Raw genomic sequence first — 19438 nt, 5'->3', positions numbered from 1 at the left:
CTTGTAAGGCAGAGAATTATCCTCTAGGCTACAGTATCCAATCCCTTCAGTTCTGTACCAGGGAAGGGTTACATTTTGTGTCGAATCACCCTGGTATATTGTATATATATATACACACACACACACACACACACACACACACACACGGATAAAGGAAAAGATATATGTTTGTGTAGCACTGATACTGGAATGAAGTCAGGATTTTGAATTGCCCATCTGTTCACTAAAACGGATTATGAGTAGATGTACTCAGGGAAGGAAAAGGGGGAGGAAGAAGAAGTAGAAAGGAAGGAGAGGGAGGAAGGAAGTAGGAAAGAGGGAGAGTGGGAAATAGAAGGTAGAGGGAAGAGAGGGAGATAGAGGGAGGGGAGTAGTATGAAATATAGACGGGAGATAAATGTACAAATGGTGCAAATTTAGGATATTTGTTTATGGCATTTTGGAAATAAATGTATAATTATGTATGTTTTGATATTATGGTACATGTATGGATGGTTATGTAAAATTGATGAAATACCGGTAATTCTTTTTAAAAAGGAATAACTATTCTATTGCTTTTCAGCTACTATCTTCCATTGGAATCATCTACATTTTGTCAGATGCAAAGAATCAGACCAGTCATAAGTTTACATCATAGAAGCTTTATTCAAGCCTATGTACAAGAATCTAGTCAAATAATGGTCAGCACTAAATTGGTAGATAAGGGTCAACGGAATTCAATGGGAACTGGACTTTGATTTCTTGTGGCAATGTAAGGACATTAAACTCTATTTCCAGTCTTCTATCCATATTGAATTGGTTAATCACTAATGGAATATAATATTTGTTCTTTAAAATGGAAACAAATAAAATTCATTGCTTTCATTATTAATTGATCAAAAGTATAAACTCTATGCCTTATATAAAAAATTGCACGTTGTTTATTAATTCTAGATTATTTTATAGCACCAAGTTAAGTGATATAATTTCTTACATTGTTCAGATTTCCATTATAAATAAGCAGGGTTATTCATGATCCAAGTTCCATTTAAGGGAAGTTTCCAAAATGAAAAGCTACATTTACCTACGTTGTAGGCATACTATAATTCCTAGGAATTACCTGGTTTCAGAACAATATTAATACCCTGCATATGTCTGCTATGAAATGCATGGAATTACTAGTACTGTACATATGAGAAACATCTCTTTATTACTCTAAAATCCTATCTTGCAGGGATCAGTTCACAAAGATTAATGACTTTTTGGACTAATTGTAGACTGTTTTTAAGGGCACTACTTTACAGTAACAGATTTATTTTGTTTTTAAAAAAAACAGGTTTTCTAAGTTGTGCTGTACTCTAGTGATATATGAGTACAAACAAACATTTTTTTGGGGGGGCTTATATCAGTGATGGTGAACCTTTTTTGATTCACATGTCAAAAAAGAGGAGCATGGGGGGGGGTCATGTGCACGCGTGCCTCCCCAGAACATGCACACATGACGCTTTTTGCTTCTGGTACGCGATAGCATGGCCGTTTTTTACTCTCCCTAGGCTTCTCAACAGTAACTAAACATGCCTGGGATAAACATATATCCATCCTAAGATAAAATATAGGAAATAGTATAAGGGCAGACTAGATGGACCATGAGGTCTTTTTCTGCCGTCAATGTTCTATATTTCAGATCCTTTCTAGGAGCCTGTGGTGGGCAAAAACGGCCTCTCCCTTCAGAGGCAGAAAATGGCCTGTTTGCCAACTTCTAGTTGGACTGGAATTCCAGGGTTTTTTTGCTCTTCTCACACTCCAGAGCCTTTCTAGGCAAAAAACAGGCTTTCCCCAGCCCTTCTGGGGGCTGGAAACAGCTTGTTTCCCGACTCCCAGTGGGCCCAGAAGGCCCAAAAACCAACAGGATGGCACGTGCATCCTGGACTTAAGCTTGCATACCTACTGACATGGCTCCGTGTGTCACTTGTGGCACGCATGCCATAGTTTCGCCATCACTGGCTTATATGCTTCTCCAATTGTTATTAACACTAAGCTTCCATACCATCTTTTATAAATAAGACAAAAAACAATTCATACAAAGAAGTAAAAAAGAAAGTCACAAAGTCAGGTTATTTTTAGTAAAAACCCCCAATACTCTAGCATTAATGACAGACAAAACCCCAGCGCAAAAAACATCCCAGTGGGCCCAGAAGGCCCAAAAACCAACAGGATGGCATGTGCATGCGTGCTGGACTTAAGCTTGCATACCTACCGATATGGCTCCGTGTGTCACTTGTGGCACGCATGCCATAGTTTCGCCATCACTGGCTTATATGCTTCTCCAATTGTTATTAACACTAAGCTTCCATACCATCTTTTATAAATAAGACAAAAAACAATTCATACAAAGAAGTAAAAAAGAGTCACAAAGTCAGGTTATTTTTAGTAAAAACCCCCCCCCCCAATACTCTAGCATTAATGACAGGCAAAACCCCAGCGCAACAAACATCTCAGTTTTCTTCACAGCAGTTTGAATGTGATTTGAACTGTCTTTTCCCCCCCAGTTTTTCAAACTTGAAAACTATTCTTCGAACAGGACTATGACTACCATATAATTTTGTCTACAACTTGTCATTCCAAGACTTCATCAGATGCAGTCCTGACTAGCGTCCAAGTCCATACAAATTTCCACCCATCTTCTTCATGTAGGTAAAGGGAAATCTTCAAATATGTTTGTGTTTATAGTCAACATTAGATTCTGTTAGGAGAAATCTTCATCCCAGCTCAATATCAGAATCTCTTACCAAAGTAAGTCTGGGCACGCAACGTAAAATCAGGGTGGAGATCTGAGAATACAAAAAGAAAAAGAAAAGTAAAATACATGAAGAATGGAGTTTGTTGCAAATTCAGAGGGGGGGGGGGACACCCTTGAATATCTAATATAATAACACGAAAAGTTAGGTGGTTTCACATTTAATGTGACTAATAATTTCATAGGTATGGAATGTTCCCATTAACCTTCAAAGTCTGGAATAATGCAAGGGATATAATGCTATGGAACCTTTAATACATATCTGTCCTTTTCTAAATTAATCATTTCAAAACTGGGAAGAAGGAAACAAAGTTTTATAAGTGGATCAAAACTCACTTCTTTATTTGTTTTTACTTGGCTCCATTTTTATTCGAGATGAAACATTATTTAGGCATAATGTGGAATTCAGATTGTTTTTTTAAAGTTAATTTTAAAATATTGTTACTGTTTTTGGAAATGTTGATAAAGCCAGTAACAAAGATGTCTAACTCTTTCACCCCATGTGTATTTGTGTTAAAAAATAATGCTTAACAAAACTTTCTATCATTCATGGGTAAAAGCTATACTCTGTGTGTGTGTACAGAGAGACAGAGAAAGGAAGGAAAGAAGGAAGGAAGGAAGGAAGGAAGGAAGATGGGTATAAATGAATGAATGAAATAAAAATATAACTGGAAAGATGAAAAGAGCAAAATTGTAAGAGTTACACTACTGTGGTCAGTAACACATTCAGAAACCTGGTGTCCAAACTATGGATAAAATGTAAACAGGATTCAAATATTCTTTTCACTTAGCCAAATCTCATAAAAATTATCTAGAGAAACTTTGATTCAGTGTATTCAGGTATTCATTGCAGTACCTGAAAATATAAACTTAACAGAATATTAAATTTTAGAAGTTATTTTGTATTTCATTGAATAATTGGTAACCAAAGGCTGACTTGCTTGTTACAGTTTAGAAGGAGGCATAAAATGCATTTTTAAAAAAAATCTAAGGCATTTAAGGAATTTTTTTGCTGTAAGTTTTAAATAACTGTAACTGCTATATGAAATTCTGAAGTGCACTGTAGATAGTAGGTACTTGTGTAAGATTTGAATGAATGGCATGTAAAAGATCTAATAATTTAATTTGAATGAATGGCATTTAAAAGATCTAATAAAATGCCAGTGGACTTCCACATCATGCCAACATTTAATATACAAAAGAGAACATTGTATCTGCAAATAATACAAAATTGGCTGGGAGAACTAAATATTTTTTTAAATATTATCTTAATAGTATTAAGCTAATTTAGATAAATATGCTGAAAATGATTTAATGATATTTAATAGACAAATTCAACATTCATTTCAGATATAAAAAACATGCAGGTTTTGTGAAAAATATATAATAGCAGATGAGATGATGCCCAAAATATGTTATCTACCCTCTAATCAAATATAATACGTATATACAATATGAAAATATGAATTTAAACTATACAGTAGGGTTATCAATTTGTTTATATCCTGTCTCTATAGTGTTTCCCACAACAACTTTATTGTGTAGATTTGGGAGACAACAAATTTTCTTAGCTTAGAATAACGTTGAACTTGAGTTAACACCTACTCCTACCACCTCAATTATTATAATGTATTGGCTTGTATGGTGTGGGATTTGAATAGTAAAATAAACTTCTAAAACCAGTTTGACAATAATTAGCAAGAGTGGTGGTGGGCTCTTTCTAGCTAATATATTTATGGAGACCATCTTCTGTGAAGAGTTTATAGGCGCAAGGGGAAATTGAAATGGGCTATTTCCAACTCTTACTCTATTTTCATTTGTTTAAGATGACAATGCGGAGCACCAAGCTTACCTCCCCAGCTCTGAAGGTGTCTGCCCAGTAGATTTCTCCAAAAGTATTTCATTTGTTGCCAGTGACTGATGTGTAGTAGAGGACCTTGGATGCTTGTGAACTAGTGCAGCAACAACAACAAAGTTAAATCGCAGATTTCCCCTCCTCTTATTTCAATAAAACACAAATAAATAAATCTGTTATTTGGATAAAGAGCTAAATCTTAATTTGAGCATGCAAGTAGTTCTACAAGTTTTAACATTATCTTATTCTTTAGTAGACAATTTCTCCTTTCCAAAATGAGAAACTCTCACAATCTAGATGTGTGTGTTATCAAAGCACTTTAAGAAAGCAATCCACAATCTAGATGTGTGTGTTAGTAAGAAAGAAGTTCTACATACAATATGATGTGGGTTTAATACATGTACACTCTCTACAGACCTTACTCCTCACACTGTTACTATTTTACCACTCTAAGATTAAGGAAAAGGTTTAATAATATTAACCAATCTCAAACTACAGAGATAATGAGAGAATATCTGGAAGGCAAAGTTTGATCTTATGCTCTGTTCCCTCCAACTCCAAATAATTTTGGGATTATCTAACTAGATTTTCCATAGTGCTTTTCCTCTTCAACATATTTCCTTCTCCAGAATGTGTCCTTAAAAACCCTGTGTGTTTTCTTTTGGGGTCACCCAGGATCCCATAAAGGTTAATTAGTGGAAATTGATCACTTCATTTTAGATTTACTGGTTAATTCTACTCTGGATAAACACCAATGATATATGATCCATCTTCAACAGCTCCCAGAGCTATTTAATCCATTTTAACTATGGTAAGACTTTGAGTTGTCTGCCAAGAATCACTCTCTGATCCTAATGTTCCACGCTGATATTTGTAAGAGTTCTTAATTTCATGTCACCCTCTTCGGCCTTCTTGTTCTTAACACAATGTCCTAAGAGACTCTAACCTACCTTCTATTCCCAGGTCCTTACCAATAAAATTAAGCACAAAAGTAAAGGAAGATATTTTGTTTAGGTTAGTTTTTAATCCTCCCACCATCTACTACAGATGTTGGTCTGTGACAAACTGGCACCAAAATATGGCTATCTGTTAATTTATCACAGAGCACATTTTTTTGAGTAGCCTTTCTAGGTGGACAGGATATACTTATATAGGGCTATTTAAAAATGAATTAAAAAATTCATTAGTATGCATAGGTTATTTGTATAGTATGTATTTTTGTACTGTTTTTAATGTATATAAATTAATAAAAATATTTTAAAAAAAGAAAAGAAAAAAAGATGGTTCATTCAATGTAAACTGGGTACAAGAAGACATTTTTATTACATACACCTAATCTTATTATCTTGGTTAATTAATCACACCTAAATTACTCTTCATTTTTTTCTTTTTAAAAAAACTGCTAGCATAGCAATTTATCTGGGTCAGTGAGGCAAGTGTGGTCAGAAAAAAGGCAATTAATCCAGGTAAGAGAGTGAAATTCAGCCTTGAATAAACTCAATTGTGCCTAGAGTTAGATGAATCCATTACAGTCAGCTCTATCCTGAAAATACTTAAACCAAGTCAGCAGCTAATGCTTGTATACCTAGTCCTCTGAAGAAAAGAGAATAAAGTGTCCAGAAAGGAAAAAAAATACATTCTTTGCCAATTCTTTGCCAAAGTCTGACAGTCCAAAACATTGTTGCAAAATTTATGCCCTTCCACACAGTCATGGTATCTATTGTTCCCTTCCTGATAATAGGAAGATTATAATCTTATTAGTAAATAGAAATTTATAAATTTATAATCTTATTAGTACTTTCCTAATGTCAAGGTTTCTATAATGACCACAAAAATCTTAGAAAAAAAAGATGAATATTCATTAACTCCAAACCCAATTGACTTTTGATCTTAAGAGTGATTGTCTACTGTCAGAGTCTTTACTAAGAAGATCCAACTAGGTTAGTGGCTTGTTGAATTATTGTACATATTGTAAGAAGAACATCTCTAGTTTTTAAAGCATATGTGGTTAACTTTGACTAGGTTTGTGCCACTACTCTCCTATATGGCAAAGTAATTTGCTACTCTGTAATAGAAAAAGGTTAGACAGGTTATCATCTTCTAGCTACGGTAAAAGTGATTCCAATACATGTTCAGGATTAAACTTTTATCAATAAAAGTTTTCATCTGGTGAGCAGTGATAAAATAGGCACTGTGGGCCTCTCCAGTCAGCTTTTAAAGTGGTAGAATGCTGCAACAATAATTCTGCAGTTTTATTTGTCACTAATCCCACATTATGGAATTATTTCTGAATAATCATTGAAAGGACAATGTTATAAATTTTAAGGGAAAAAGGACAACACTTGAATTGTCAATTTATTTTAAAAATGCAGAATTCATAGAAAATTCTCATCTATAGGGAACCAAACCATCTACAGTAAGTCATCACAAGTAATTAATAACAATTTGCTTTTATAAGTGGATATTTGTTAAACATAGAAACTTGGGAGATTGATGGCAGAAAAAGACCTCGTGGTCCATCTAGTCTACCCTTTTACTATTCCCTGTATTTTATCTTAGGATGGATATATGTTTATCCCAGGCATATTTAAATTCAGTTACTGTGGATTTACCAACCATGTCTGCTCCGAAGTTTGTTCCAAGCATCTACTACTCTTTCAGTAAAATGTTTTCTCACATTGCTTCTGATCTTTCCCCCAACTAACCTCAGATTGTGCCCCCTTGTCCTTGTGTTCACTTCCCTATTAAAAACACTTCACTCCTAAACCTTATTTAACCCCTTAACATATTTAAATGTTTCGATCATGTCTCCCCCTTTCCTTATGTCCTCCAGACTATACAGATTGAGTTCATTAAGTCTTTCCTGATAGGTTTTATGCTTAAAACCTTCCACCATTTTGTAATGTCTTTGGACCGGTTCAATTTTATCAATATCTTTTTGTAGGTGAGGTCTCCAGAACTGAGCACATATTCCAAATGTGGTCTCACCAGCGCTCTATACAGTGGGATCACAATCTCCCTCTTCCTGCTTATTATATCTCTAGCTATGCAGCCAAGCATTCTACTTGCTTTCCCTACCGCCTGAACGCACTGTTCACCCATTTTGAGACTGTCAGAAATTATTACCCCTAAATCCTTCTCTTCTGAAGTTGTTTTAAGAAAAAAACACGTTTTTTCTAAGATATACACATTATTTATATTTGACAACCAATTATTGTTTATACACATTAAAATGATGAAAACAAGACAGTGGGTTCCTTTGCTTCTCTTGTATTACATCATTTTTGCATAACACTAAAAAAAGCAAATAATACCTGCCTACATTATATATTCTAAAGCAGACATCCAGGAGAATTTCCCTCTTTAACCACTACCCCAAAAGAAATTCCAAACCAACATTCTCTGAACTCCACAGCTACATGAAAAAACAAAAGCATTTTACTCTTAAATACCACATTTTATTTTCAAAATTGCAGATTGTAGTTGAGGGGATTTTTAAACACTTGTTTACTTTTTGATACATAGGGAGAGAAGTTCCTAGAAGCAGAGATTTTCTGCGAAAAATAACAAAGGTTTGACACCATAAATACACACATATATAATTATTATGTCCTGAACTTTGATGAGCTGCAATTCGTGCTGCATCAGATAAAATGGGCAACAGAGAAGACCCGTTGTACCTACCTGAACGGTCTTCTCGATACACTGGAAGGAGAGTCCAACATGGGTATTTAACCAATCCTATTGGTAGAGACTGAGTAAAAAATTAGCATAATAATAGGTACCGCCACCTTGCAGTCCCCCATGAGCTCAGTTTTAAAAACGAAAGGCACTTAAGAGGATAACCAACTTTTATTGAACAATTCAATAACTCATGAACCAACCCAACCTCCGGTGTCCCTGAACTTCAACTACCGGGTGGGTTTGGACTCTCCTTCCAGTGCATCGAGAAGACCGTTCAGGTAGGTACAACGGGTCTTCTCCACTGCATCTGGAAGGAGAGTCCAACATGGGATATACCAAAGATCTTTAAAACCCATGGGAGAGAGAAGGTCTAGCTAGGGACTTAGGAGAAACACAAACTCTTTGAAGAACCCTCCTGCCAAAGGCCGCTTCCGCTGAAGCAAAGGAGTCCAACTTGTAATGTCTAATAAACGTCGTAGGGGCTGCCCAGGTTGCAGCCCGACAAATGTCCTCTATTGATGCTTGAGTAGACCAAGCCGCTGAAGTTGCCGCACTCCTGGTTGAGTGAGCTGTCAATCCTTCCGGAACTATGTGTCCTCCGGCCCTGTAGGCCTCCGAAATACAGTCCTTAATCCAACGACTAATGGATTTTGCCGATAGTCCAAGTCCTTTCCTATATTCAGAAAATGAAATAAAGAGAGTCTCAGACTTACGGAACTCCTCCGTCCTTCTAATGTAAATCTTTAGAGCTCTTCGGACATCCACCTTATGCCACAGCAGCTCCGACGGATGACTCCCATGAGTACAGAAATCCGCAAGAATTAGTTCCTGCTTCCTGTGGAACGCCGTGTTCACTTTTGGCACAAAAGTGGGGTCCAATCGAAGGACCACCCTATCTGGGTAAAAGACACAGAGGTCAGGTCTCACAGATAGGGCCGATATCTCCGACACCCTGCGTGCAGATGTAATAGCCACAAGGAAGGCTGTCTTGATGGAAAGTAGCCTAATTGGTATAGACCTCAACGGTTCAAAGGGAGGCTTAGTTAAGGCCTTAAGTACCCACGTGAGGTCCCAGGATGGAAATCTCCTGACAGGCGGGGAATGTTTATTCGTGGCTCCCTTAATAAAGTCTCTGATCCAAGCATGCTGAGCCAAGGAACGAGACTCTGGAGTTTGAATCATGGTGGCTAGGGCTGCCACCTGTCTTCTTAAGGTATTACGGGCTAGGCCACGCTCCACCCCTGCTTGTAAAAATTCCAAAACTGTAATTACAGAAGCTTCCCTAGGGTCACGTAAATCTTTGTTGCAAAAGTTACAAAATGCTGCCCAGGTCGCCTGATAAATCCGTGAAGTCGATGGGTGCCTGGCAGCCTGCATGGTATCTATGACCTTCTCTGGTAAGTCCAACTGCTTCAATTTATGCCTTTCAAGTGCCAGCCTGTCAAGTGCAGCCATTGGGGATCTGGGTGTTGCAGATTCCCCTGGCTCAACGAGATGATCTGATCCGGGATTCTCCACGGGGGTGACACTGAAAGCTCCACCAAGTCCGCGAACCACGGCCGACGTGGCCAGTGCGGTGCTAGTAAGATCACTTCCGCTTCCTCGTGAAGAATCTTCTCCACCACCCTCGGGATGAGATTCACGGGAGGGAAGGCGTACAGGAGACCGGGGGGCCAAGGTGACAGTAGAGCGTTGGTCCCTTCTGCCTTTGGGTCCGGAAAACGTGTGAAAAACCGCGGGAGCTGGGTGTTCTGGCTGCTGGCAAATAGGTCCACTAGGGGAACCCCGAACCTCTGGGTCAACTGATCGAACAGGTCTGGATCGAGTTGCCACTCTGACGGGTCCAGGGTAGTCCTGCTGAGCCAATCCGCTGTGGAATTGCTGATCCCTGCGATATGTTCTGCGGTCAGCGATGCTAAATGGGTCTCGGCCCAGTTGAAAAGCATCGTAGTTTCCTCCATAAGTCGTTGTGACCTTGTGCCTCCCTGGTGATTCAGGTGGGCCCTGGTCGCTACATTGTTAAGATAAGTATGTGTTTGCCCTCCACTATGGGGGCAAAGGCCAGTAGGGCTAGAAACACTGCCCTTAGTTCTAAGAAGTTTATATTGACCGAAGCCAGTTCCTCCACCGTCCATTGTCCTTAGGCCATATGTCGTCCCAGGTGGGCACTCCATCCGTATAAACTGGCGTCTCTGGTGAGAATGAGACGGTCCTGAGTACAAAAGGGGGAGCCTTCCTGAATTGCTTCGGTAAGCCACCACTTCAACGACCCTCTGACTCTCTTTGGTAAGATGATAGTCCTTTGTGAGTGGCTGACCTTGGCTCTCTGAGCTGGTAAGAGAAACCACTGGAGGCCTCTTGTTGGGAATATTGGTTCTGGTGAAAACCTCTCTGCGCCTGTCCCTGTCCGGTAGAAGAATCCCAACGTGGCTTCTGCCGTCTAGTGTAGGGAGTAAAGCGACGGTCCTGGCATCTATTGGACTTAAGGAGGACCTTCCTCTTGTCCTTGTCCTCAATGAGGACTTTATCCAGAATGTCGCCGAAGAGCATTGATCCCTGCAGCGGGGCTGATGCCAGGCGCCATTTTGATTTCAAGTCCGCTGGCCAATTTCTTAGCCACAACAGTCGGCGTGACGACAGTGTAGTGGCCATGCCTCTACTGGCAAACTTAGCTGTGTGTAGGGTGGCATCGGCAGAAAACACAGCTGCGGCCTGCAGTTTACTGATATCCTGGCGAAGTCTGGCCTCCTCCGGGCCGAGGCGTGACTTCAGTTCCTGGAGCCACATGATAGAGGCCCTGTTGAAGAAGGAGGCTGCGGCAGCCGCTCGGAAACCCGAGCTCGCCATCTGGTGGGTCTTGCGCAATAGGGTTTCCGCCTTCCTGTCCTCTGGTTTCAAGCTTTCCCCTGTCTCTGACGGTACCAGGGCACTAGAAACCAGCGTGACTACCGGCTGGTCAATGGGGGGAAACTCCAAAAGTTTTTCCACCTCCTCGTCGAATGTGTAGAACTTTCGCTCCAAATTCGAAGGCCCCTGGGCCGCTGCGGGGTGCTGCCAGGGCTTTTTAACTCCCTCAACAAAAATGTGCGAGGCCAGGATGTGGTCCGACTCGGGTTGGGGTTCTCGTAAAAGGGAAGCTGATGTCTTGCCGGTCTCTGCTTCAGGTGTCTTGGCAGCTCCCTGCAGGTCCATTACCTGCTTTGCTTTGAAAAGTAGGGTCCGAAACAGTGTAGGTTTAAACAGGCCAGCCACTGGCTGCTGCTCTGGGGTGTTCTCATCCTCTGAGAATTCGTACTCTTTGTCACTGTCCTCGCCAAAATCCGGATCCTCTGAAAGAGACCCCAAGCCCGAGGGGGCAGTACTGGCCAAAGGTTTCTTGCTTGAGTCTGAGGACGGTTCACCTGCTGACCTGCCCCGGCATTCACTCCTTGAGCATAGACATTCGCGAACATCTCCTGTAGATCTGGAGGCATGTGTTGCCATGAACCAGTCTGGGATCGCAGCCCAGCCGCTGTAGGGGTAAACGTAGCCGAAGGTGCCTGGGTGCCCCTTCTTGGAGGCCCTGAAGGTTCAGGTCTAGTCCAGGACAATGCTGGAGACGGGGCCTGTGGCAATGTCATGAACTGCCCTTCTGGGGACCAGTCACCCTCTTGGAGGGGCCCCATGTGTCCAAAGGCTGACTGTGGAGTCATAGGTTCAGGTGTGGTTGCCTGCCTCTGAGCCAATGGTACTGGCGAGGGGGAGGGGTGTAATGCTGCCTCCAATTTCTTCTCTAGCGCTTTTATGCACTTTTCTGCCTCTTTCAATGAGGCCACCGAAGCAGGGGACTGGGAGGGCTTTGACCTCTCCTTATCCTTCCCCTTATCCTTTTCCTTGCTCACCACTGGGGAGCTGGCTTTCTCGGTACTGGGCTTATCATCCATTGTACTCACAGCTCCGGTGGTTGTATCAGGTGAATTGCCCGGGAAATTGCCTCTCAGCAGCTTCGTCACTAATAGTAAAAATGGCTGCTGCTGCTGGCCTCGCCCTTGCGGTTGCGCATTAGAGCCGAAGCCCAATTTGCGCCTCTCAGCTGCCGGAAGCCCTTCCGGTTGGCGCCTTTGCGCTCCGTGGGGGGTCTTTCCAAAATGGCGCTGCCCAGCGTCTTCGCGGGCTTTTTGCGCTTAACCCCCGCTCTCGCCGCCTATTCGGGCTCACCCAGCCCGTTCTCGGTCATCCGGACCTCGATGGACCTCTCACAGGCCAGCCGCAGCGATTTTAGCTCTGGCGGCTGCGGCGGCGGTAGCCTCTGCGGCTTTCTCCTCTCGCTGCTTAACAGCTGATCCGGGCTCCGGCGCTGTTCGCAAAACCCCTCCGGGGGCATTTGTCCTCCTCGAGCCTCCCAGTGGGGGGGGGACCCCCCCACCTTCGGCTCGCAGCCCTTGTTTGACCGCTGGGGCCAGGGACTCCGGGCTGAGGTGCTCCTCTTGGGGGCAGTTCCCTCGGGGGGAAGCAGCCCCTAAGGAGATCGTTGGGGGTGTTGTCCGCGGAGGACAGAGACCCCTTCCTCCAACGCTGATCAAATCTGTAAGGAGACAAAAGAAACAAGATTAAACTGGTAAACAACAATCAAATTTCTTTAAGTAAAACAGTATGTCTCTACTCTGGGACTGAGTTTTTAAAACTGAGCTCATGGGGGACTGCAAGGGGCCGGTACCTATTATTATGCTAATTTTTTACTCAGTCTCTACCAATAGGATTGGTTAAATACCCATGTTGGACTCTCCTTCCAGATGCAGTGGAGAAAAAACTATTATAGTAGTGTTCTGTTGTTTTTGATCTTTAAATACCGTGTAATGACAGTATTTAAAATAAACAAATAAATATTTTTTCCAGATCCTTTAACCTTATTTTCACAAAACCTGTGTGAATAATCTATAGCTGAATTAATTCATCATATAACCTTGCAAAAACAGATCATACTAGCATGATAGACGTTCAAGAATTCAATTCAATTCAATTCAATTTATTAGATTTGTATGCCGCCCCTCTCCGAAGACTCGGGGAGGCTCACAACAATAATAAAAACAGTATAACAATGGAACAAATCTAATAATAAAATTATATAACCCCCCCAAAAAATTTAAAAAACCTACCAAACATAAAATATAAGAAAGCCTGGGGGAGGTGTCTTAATTCCCCCTTGCCTGGCGATATAGGTGGGTCTTGAGTAACTTGCGAAAGAACTAAGTGCTGCATAAAATACAGGCAACTATAGCTCTACAACTAATGATAATGCTATTATCCCAACAAAAGGATTAATCCTCCTGTCTGTTTTCCGATGTGAAACTTGCTTTCTAGACAATGTCCTACTGAAAACTAGCCAGTAACTATATGGAATGGACTAAAAGTTTGAAAATAGAAATATAAATTGGATATATTTATATAATTTATCCCTACAAACCAAACAAACAAAACATACGAAACCTATCAAGGGTTAATTCCTGAGATAGATTAATTGTTGCTAAATTTGAATAAAGATTAATGGCAAAAACTAATTGAGTAGCAAAACTGACAAGCTAAGATTCATAAAATGTTCTATTTCTTTGAGGATTTAATATGAACAATTCTTACCATTCTATGTATGTTAAAACAGGAATGTGTATAGTAGCCTGATGCTAACCCCTACTTTTCAACCTTGACTGAAGATATCTGAAAGTGACCTGTACTTTTGTATGTGGATTCTTAGTAGATTAGATCAGATGGAAATTTATATGGCAAAGTGATCAATACATTCAGCTAAAAATGAGTACGACTAGTCTTCATACTTTCTGATTATTAGAACATAGTTGTCAGTGTGTTTCACATTTTATTTCCACATATCACAAGAATTACAAATATGATTCCTGTGGCATCAGGGGCTCTGATGTTCATCAAATGATAATTACATTCATTAAAAAGGAAAGGCCCATAACTTGCAAAAACACCAAATGTCATGAGATCATTATAATATCTTGTGATATATGATAAGTTTTCATTATTCTCGCGATCTCATAATATTGCTGGGTAAGATTGCTGAAAGCTAATGAGCTTTCAAAAATGGGGAAGTGACAATTATACAGAGCTGCATATTGTCAGAATCTATTGTGGACCTATGATTATTCTATTATTTCATATTCAATATACAAGTGAAACTCAAAAAATTAGAATATCATGCAAAAGTTCATTTATTTCAGTAATGCAACTTAAAAGGTGAAATGTAATATATGAAAGTGTTGTGGTTAGCTCTGCCCCAGCTCCTGCCCCAAGGACTGTGGATGTGGGGGAGACATCCACATGCTGCAGGCCTGTTTCCCCCCCCCCCCCCCGTGGAATCTGCTGATGAAGGCTCCTCTGACCAAGAAGACATGAGTGACAGGGAGGAGGAGAGTGTGGCAGACAGCTCAGAAGGAGATCAATTATCTAGCTCCTCCTTATATTCAGAACAAGAGTTAATGATACAGCCACGCATGCGGAGAGTGATGCATAGGCAGCAACAACTGAGAGATTATTATCAAAGAAAATGAGGCCACCTGTGGTTGGGTGGGGCTGTGGTAATTAGTGATGCTGCTATAAATAGCAGCCTGTGGGTTTGGCCATTCTGGAGGATTATCTGATTGTTGTGTTCCGTGACTGCTTTACTGACTTTGACCTTTTATGTGCTGATTATTCCCCACTTTGAAACTAAACCAGACGAGTGCTCTTTGCTATACCAAAAGAGGGCTTAGGTTAAGAAAATTTTCATTATAAAGAATATTGTTTTTAATTTTCAAACATGTGTGTGTGTCTGAAATTTGTACCTGTGAATTTTTGGGAGGAGTCTACCAGAGAGCCCGACAGAACAGAAAGAGAGCAAAATAGTTCAAGCCGTGATTTGTCATAATTGTGATGATTATTGGGTACAGCTCATAAAAACCGTAAATCCACCATCTCAGAAAATTAGAATATTACATGTGATCAATAAAAAAGGATTGTACATAGAACAATATCAGACCTCTGAAAAGTATAAGCATGCATATGTAACACAGTACTTGGTTTGGGACCCTTTTGCAGCAATTATTGCCTCAATAAGGTGTGACATGGAAGCTGTCAGCCTGTGGCACTGCTGAGGTGTTATGGGAGACCAGGATGCTTCAATAGCAGTCTTCAGCTCTTCTGCATTGTTTAGTCTCATGTCTCTCATCTTTCTCTTGGTAATGCCCCATAGATTCTCTATGGGGTTCAGGTCAGGGGAGTTTGCTGGCCAATCAAGCAAAGTAATCCCACAATGAATCAGTTTTTGGTGCTTTTGGCAATGTGGGCAGGTGCCAAGTCCTGCTGGAAAATTGAAGTCAGCCTCCCCATAAAGCTCAGCTGCAGAAGGAAGCATGAATGCTCCAAAATCTCCCAGTAGATGTTCTGTCTGGGTCACTCCAGAAGCCAATACCAACCCAAAAAGAGAAGCCAGATACACTGGTAAAAGGCAAAGGCAGTTTTATAAAATTCAAGAAAAACACAGGTAACAGAAAATGTCCTTACAAACAGGAAAATGCTGTATCTTCAGATATACAGTAGAACCTCGACATACGAGCTGCTCTATATACGAGCATTTCGAGATGCGAGCTAGGAGAGGAGAGATATTTTTGTTCTACTTACGAGTCCAAATTCGGGATACGAGCGCTCACCGCCTGTCCCTGTCAGCGGCCCAGCCACCTTCACCCGCCTGGACAACCGCCAGAGGGGCTCCTCCGGAGGGGCGCACGGGGAAGGGCTTGAGCCACTGCCTTCTCCTTTCCCCGTGGGAGCACCGCACCTCTTATCTGCCCGGCCTGAGAGGCACGAAACCGGTGCTCATGCCGGGCGGCCCGCCTGGAACGCCAGCAATGCCGCCGGGCCGATTGCCAAGCGGAGGCGGGACGCGGAAGGAGGCGAAGGCGAGGAGAACGCTGCTAACTGCAAGAATCTTGTAGAAGTTTGCCCGGGGGCGCTGCCCACATGTCAGAAGGGAAGAGGCGTAGGGAAAAAGCGGGGCGAAAAGTCCTGAAAACACCGCCAAAGCCGGCATCCCAAACCGTACGCGAGGGAACTCTCAGGAAGAAGGATGAGTCAGAGGCAGGTCTTGCCGGGCCGATTGCCGAGCGGGGGTGGGCCGCGGAAGGAGGCGAAGGCGCCGCTGCACCGGCCCCCTCAGGCCGCTCCGTCCGGGATGGGGGCCAGTGCGGCGGCGCCTTCACCTCCTTCCGCGCCCCGCCCCCGCTCGGCAATCGGCCCGGCAAGACCTGCCTCTGACTCATCCTTCCCTCGCGTACGGTTTGGGATGCCGGCTTTGGCGGTGTTTTCAGGACTTTTCGCCCTGCTTTTTCCCTACGCCTCTTCCCTTCTGAGATGTGGGCAGCGCCCCCGGGCAAACTTCTACAAGATTCTTGCAGTTAGCAGCGCTCTCCTCGCCTTCGCCTCCTTCCGCGCCCTGCCCCCGCTTGGCAATCGGCCCGGCGGCATTGCTGGCATTCCAGGCGGGCCGCCCAGCATGAGCACCAGTTTCGTGCCTCTCAGGTCGGGCAGACAAGAGGTGCGGCGTTCCCACGGGGAAAGGAGAAGGCGGTGGCTCAAGCCCTTCCCCGTGTGCCCCTCCGGAGGAGCCTCTCTGGCGGTTGTCCAGGCGGGTGAAGGTGGCTGGGCCGCTGACAGGGAAAGGCGGTGAGCGCTCAGAGGGGGCACAGCCCGGAGCGAGACTTGGCCTCCGCTGCGGCTGCTGCCCGTCTGCTTCTCTCTCCCTCCTTCCCTCTCTCTCCTGACATGCATGGCAAAGGTGCGGGGAGGATCGGGAGGCTCAAGCCTCCTTCGGTGGTGGCGGCCGGTTTCTTATTTTTGGGCTTGCACGCATTAATCGCTTTTCCATTGATTCCTATGGGAAACAATGTTTTGTCATACGAGCTTTTCGACTTACGAGCCTCCTTCCCGCACCAATTAAATTCGTAAGTCGAGGTTCTACTGTATCCACGAAGGCAAAAGTCCATGCAGCAATACAGGATTCTTGCTGCCAAGCCGAGGCTGTAGATAGCAGACCTACACCTCCCACGGGTCTTCCAAAGCTGCTGGGCCACAAGCCAGGAACAGAGACGTCGAGAAACAAGACAGGATAACGCAACTCCAAACTGATAACACTCCACATGGCTTCAAGGGCTTGCCTGCCTTTTAAACCCTGCTAAGGAGGACCACACCCAAACCCAGCTGTTCCTAATTCAGTGCTGATAATACTTCTTTAATTGCTCCTTTCTTTGATCTGAAAGTCTCTGTCGCATGTCAATGACGGCTTGAGCTTCATCACCTAATGACTCCAAACTACTGGCTGGGGAGAGCCCCCCCCCCCCCCCCGGGGCTCTCATGCTGTTCTCCTTCATCCCATTCCTGATTTTCCTCTCAGCCGTCCGACTGTTCAGCCCCCTCCTCTTCGCTGTCATCCTCCTCCGGGCATGGAGCCAGCAGAGACACAGCCGGTCCCTGAGCAGCCTCAGGCTGAACCACAACAGTAGATGGCGGTGTTGACCTTGGACTTAATGAAGCAAAGTGAACCTACATCAACAGATGTCATGGCTCCCAAATCAACATAGACTCTGCAACTTTTGCATCTCATTTGGAAACCAAGGACACAGAGTATGGAGGAAGAATAGAGAGGCACCCACAGCAAGATGCTTGAAGTCTAGTGTGAAGTTTCCATAGTCTGTATTGATTTGGGGAAACATGTCATCTGCTGGTGTTGGTCTACTGTGCTTCATTAAATCCAGGTTAAAGCAGTTCTCTACCTGGAGATTTTGGAGCACTTCATGCTTCCTTCTGCAGCTGAGCTTTATGGGGAGGCTGGCTTCAATTTTATGATTGCATGTAATATTCTAATTTTCTGATATGGTGGGATTGCGGTTTTCACGAGATGTACCCCACAATCATCACAATTATGACAAATCATGGCTTGAACTATCTTGCCTTGCATGTAATAAGTCTCTCTCATATATGTATTACGTTTCATCTTTTAAGCTGCATTACTGAAATAAATGAACTTTGGCATGATATTCGAATTTTTTGTTAATCATACTAGGAGCAATCAACATAAATTATAAGAGATAACAACAAAATTACGGTATAGTCATAATAATCTAAGAAAATAGGGAATATGATAGACATGAGGATAACAATGTATCATTACTTACCATAGCATTGGAGTATTACTAGCATTACCATGGCTAGAAAGAAAATCAGGACCACTGTTGAAGAAATGATGATCCCAAAAGGTGAAATCAATGGTGGCAATATGGGTTCAGAACAATTATTTATCATATCTGAAATACAAGTTGAATAATATTGAGAAATCCAGGATCACAGTGAAGAAATCATTGGTTCTATGATATACTGTAGAATAGCATGGCATGGCATGGCATAGCATTCTTTTATTGACCAAGTATGATTTAACACACACAAGGAATTGGTCTCCAGTGCATAAGCTGTCAGTGTACATACAAGTAACAAGTGATAATCTTAATCATAAAATAATTATAAAGCAAGAAGTGATCATCATCATAATATAATAGTTATAAATCATAGATACAACTCTCAGTGACAGTCATAGGATACTAAGCAATCAACATAAATCATACTAGGATACTAAATAGGAGCAATCAACATAAATTATGAGATATAACAACGAAATTATAGTCACAAGAATCTAAAGAAATAAGTAATATAATAGATAACAGGATAACAAGCAACGCTCCAATAGGTGGTTTAACATCCTAGGACAGTGATGGTGAACCTATGGCATGCGGAGCCATATTTGCTGGCACAGAAGCCTTTGCCCCAGCTCAGCTCCAACGTTCATGTGTGTGTCGGCCAGTTGATTTTGGGCTTGCACAGAGGCTTTGGGAGGGCGTTGTTGGTTTCCAGATAGCTTCCAGGGGGATGGGTGTTGTGGTTAGCTCTGCCCCAGCTCCTGCCCCAAGGAATGTGGAGGTGGATGTGGGGGATACGTTCACATGTCACAGGCCTGTTTTGCTCCCAGTAGTCTCCTCTGACCAAGGAAGCATGAGTGACGGGGAAGAGGGGAGTTTGGCAGACAGCCCACGAGGAGATCAGTC

At 42.5% G+C, this 19438-nt stretch overlaps 1 protein-coding gene across 4 annotated transcripts in view; it reads right to left on the bottom strand.

Moving 5' to 3' along the window:
• Positions 1 to 625: 625 nt before the first annotated feature.
• The window catches only part of LOC139166533 (programmed cell death 1 ligand 1-like), a 75555-nt gene continuing 56742 nt past the window's right edge, over positions 626 to 19438 (bottom strand). For 2 of the 4 annotated variants that reach the window (XM_070750220.1, XM_070750222.1), the window contains 3 exons: positions 18518 to 18646; positions 4629 to 4728; positions 626 to 2810 (listed from right to left, as the gene is read on the bottom strand). In XM_070750220.1, coding sequence (XP_070606321.1) covers positions 2798 to 2810; positions 4629 to 4728; positions 18518 to 18646 — 242 coding nt within the window. In that variant the 3' untranslated portion in view covers positions 626 to 2797. Of the gene's footprint in view, positions 2811 to 4624; positions 4729 to 18517; positions 18647 to 19438 lie in introns of those variants that run through there. The other 2 variants (XM_070750223.1, XM_070750224.1) reach the window with 2 other exon arrangements.

This window comes from Erythrolamprus reginae, chromosome 4, assembly GCF_031021105.1.
Source record: "Erythrolamprus reginae isolate rEryReg1 chromosome 4, rEryReg1.hap1, whole genome shotgun sequence".
Classification (NCBI taxonomy): Eukaryota; Metazoa; Chordata; class Lepidosauria; order Squamata; family Dipsadidae; genus Erythrolamprus; species Erythrolamprus reginae.
The sequence above is the reverse complement of the archived record's forward strand: the minus strand, read 5'-3'. Positions and strand labels throughout refer to the sequence as shown.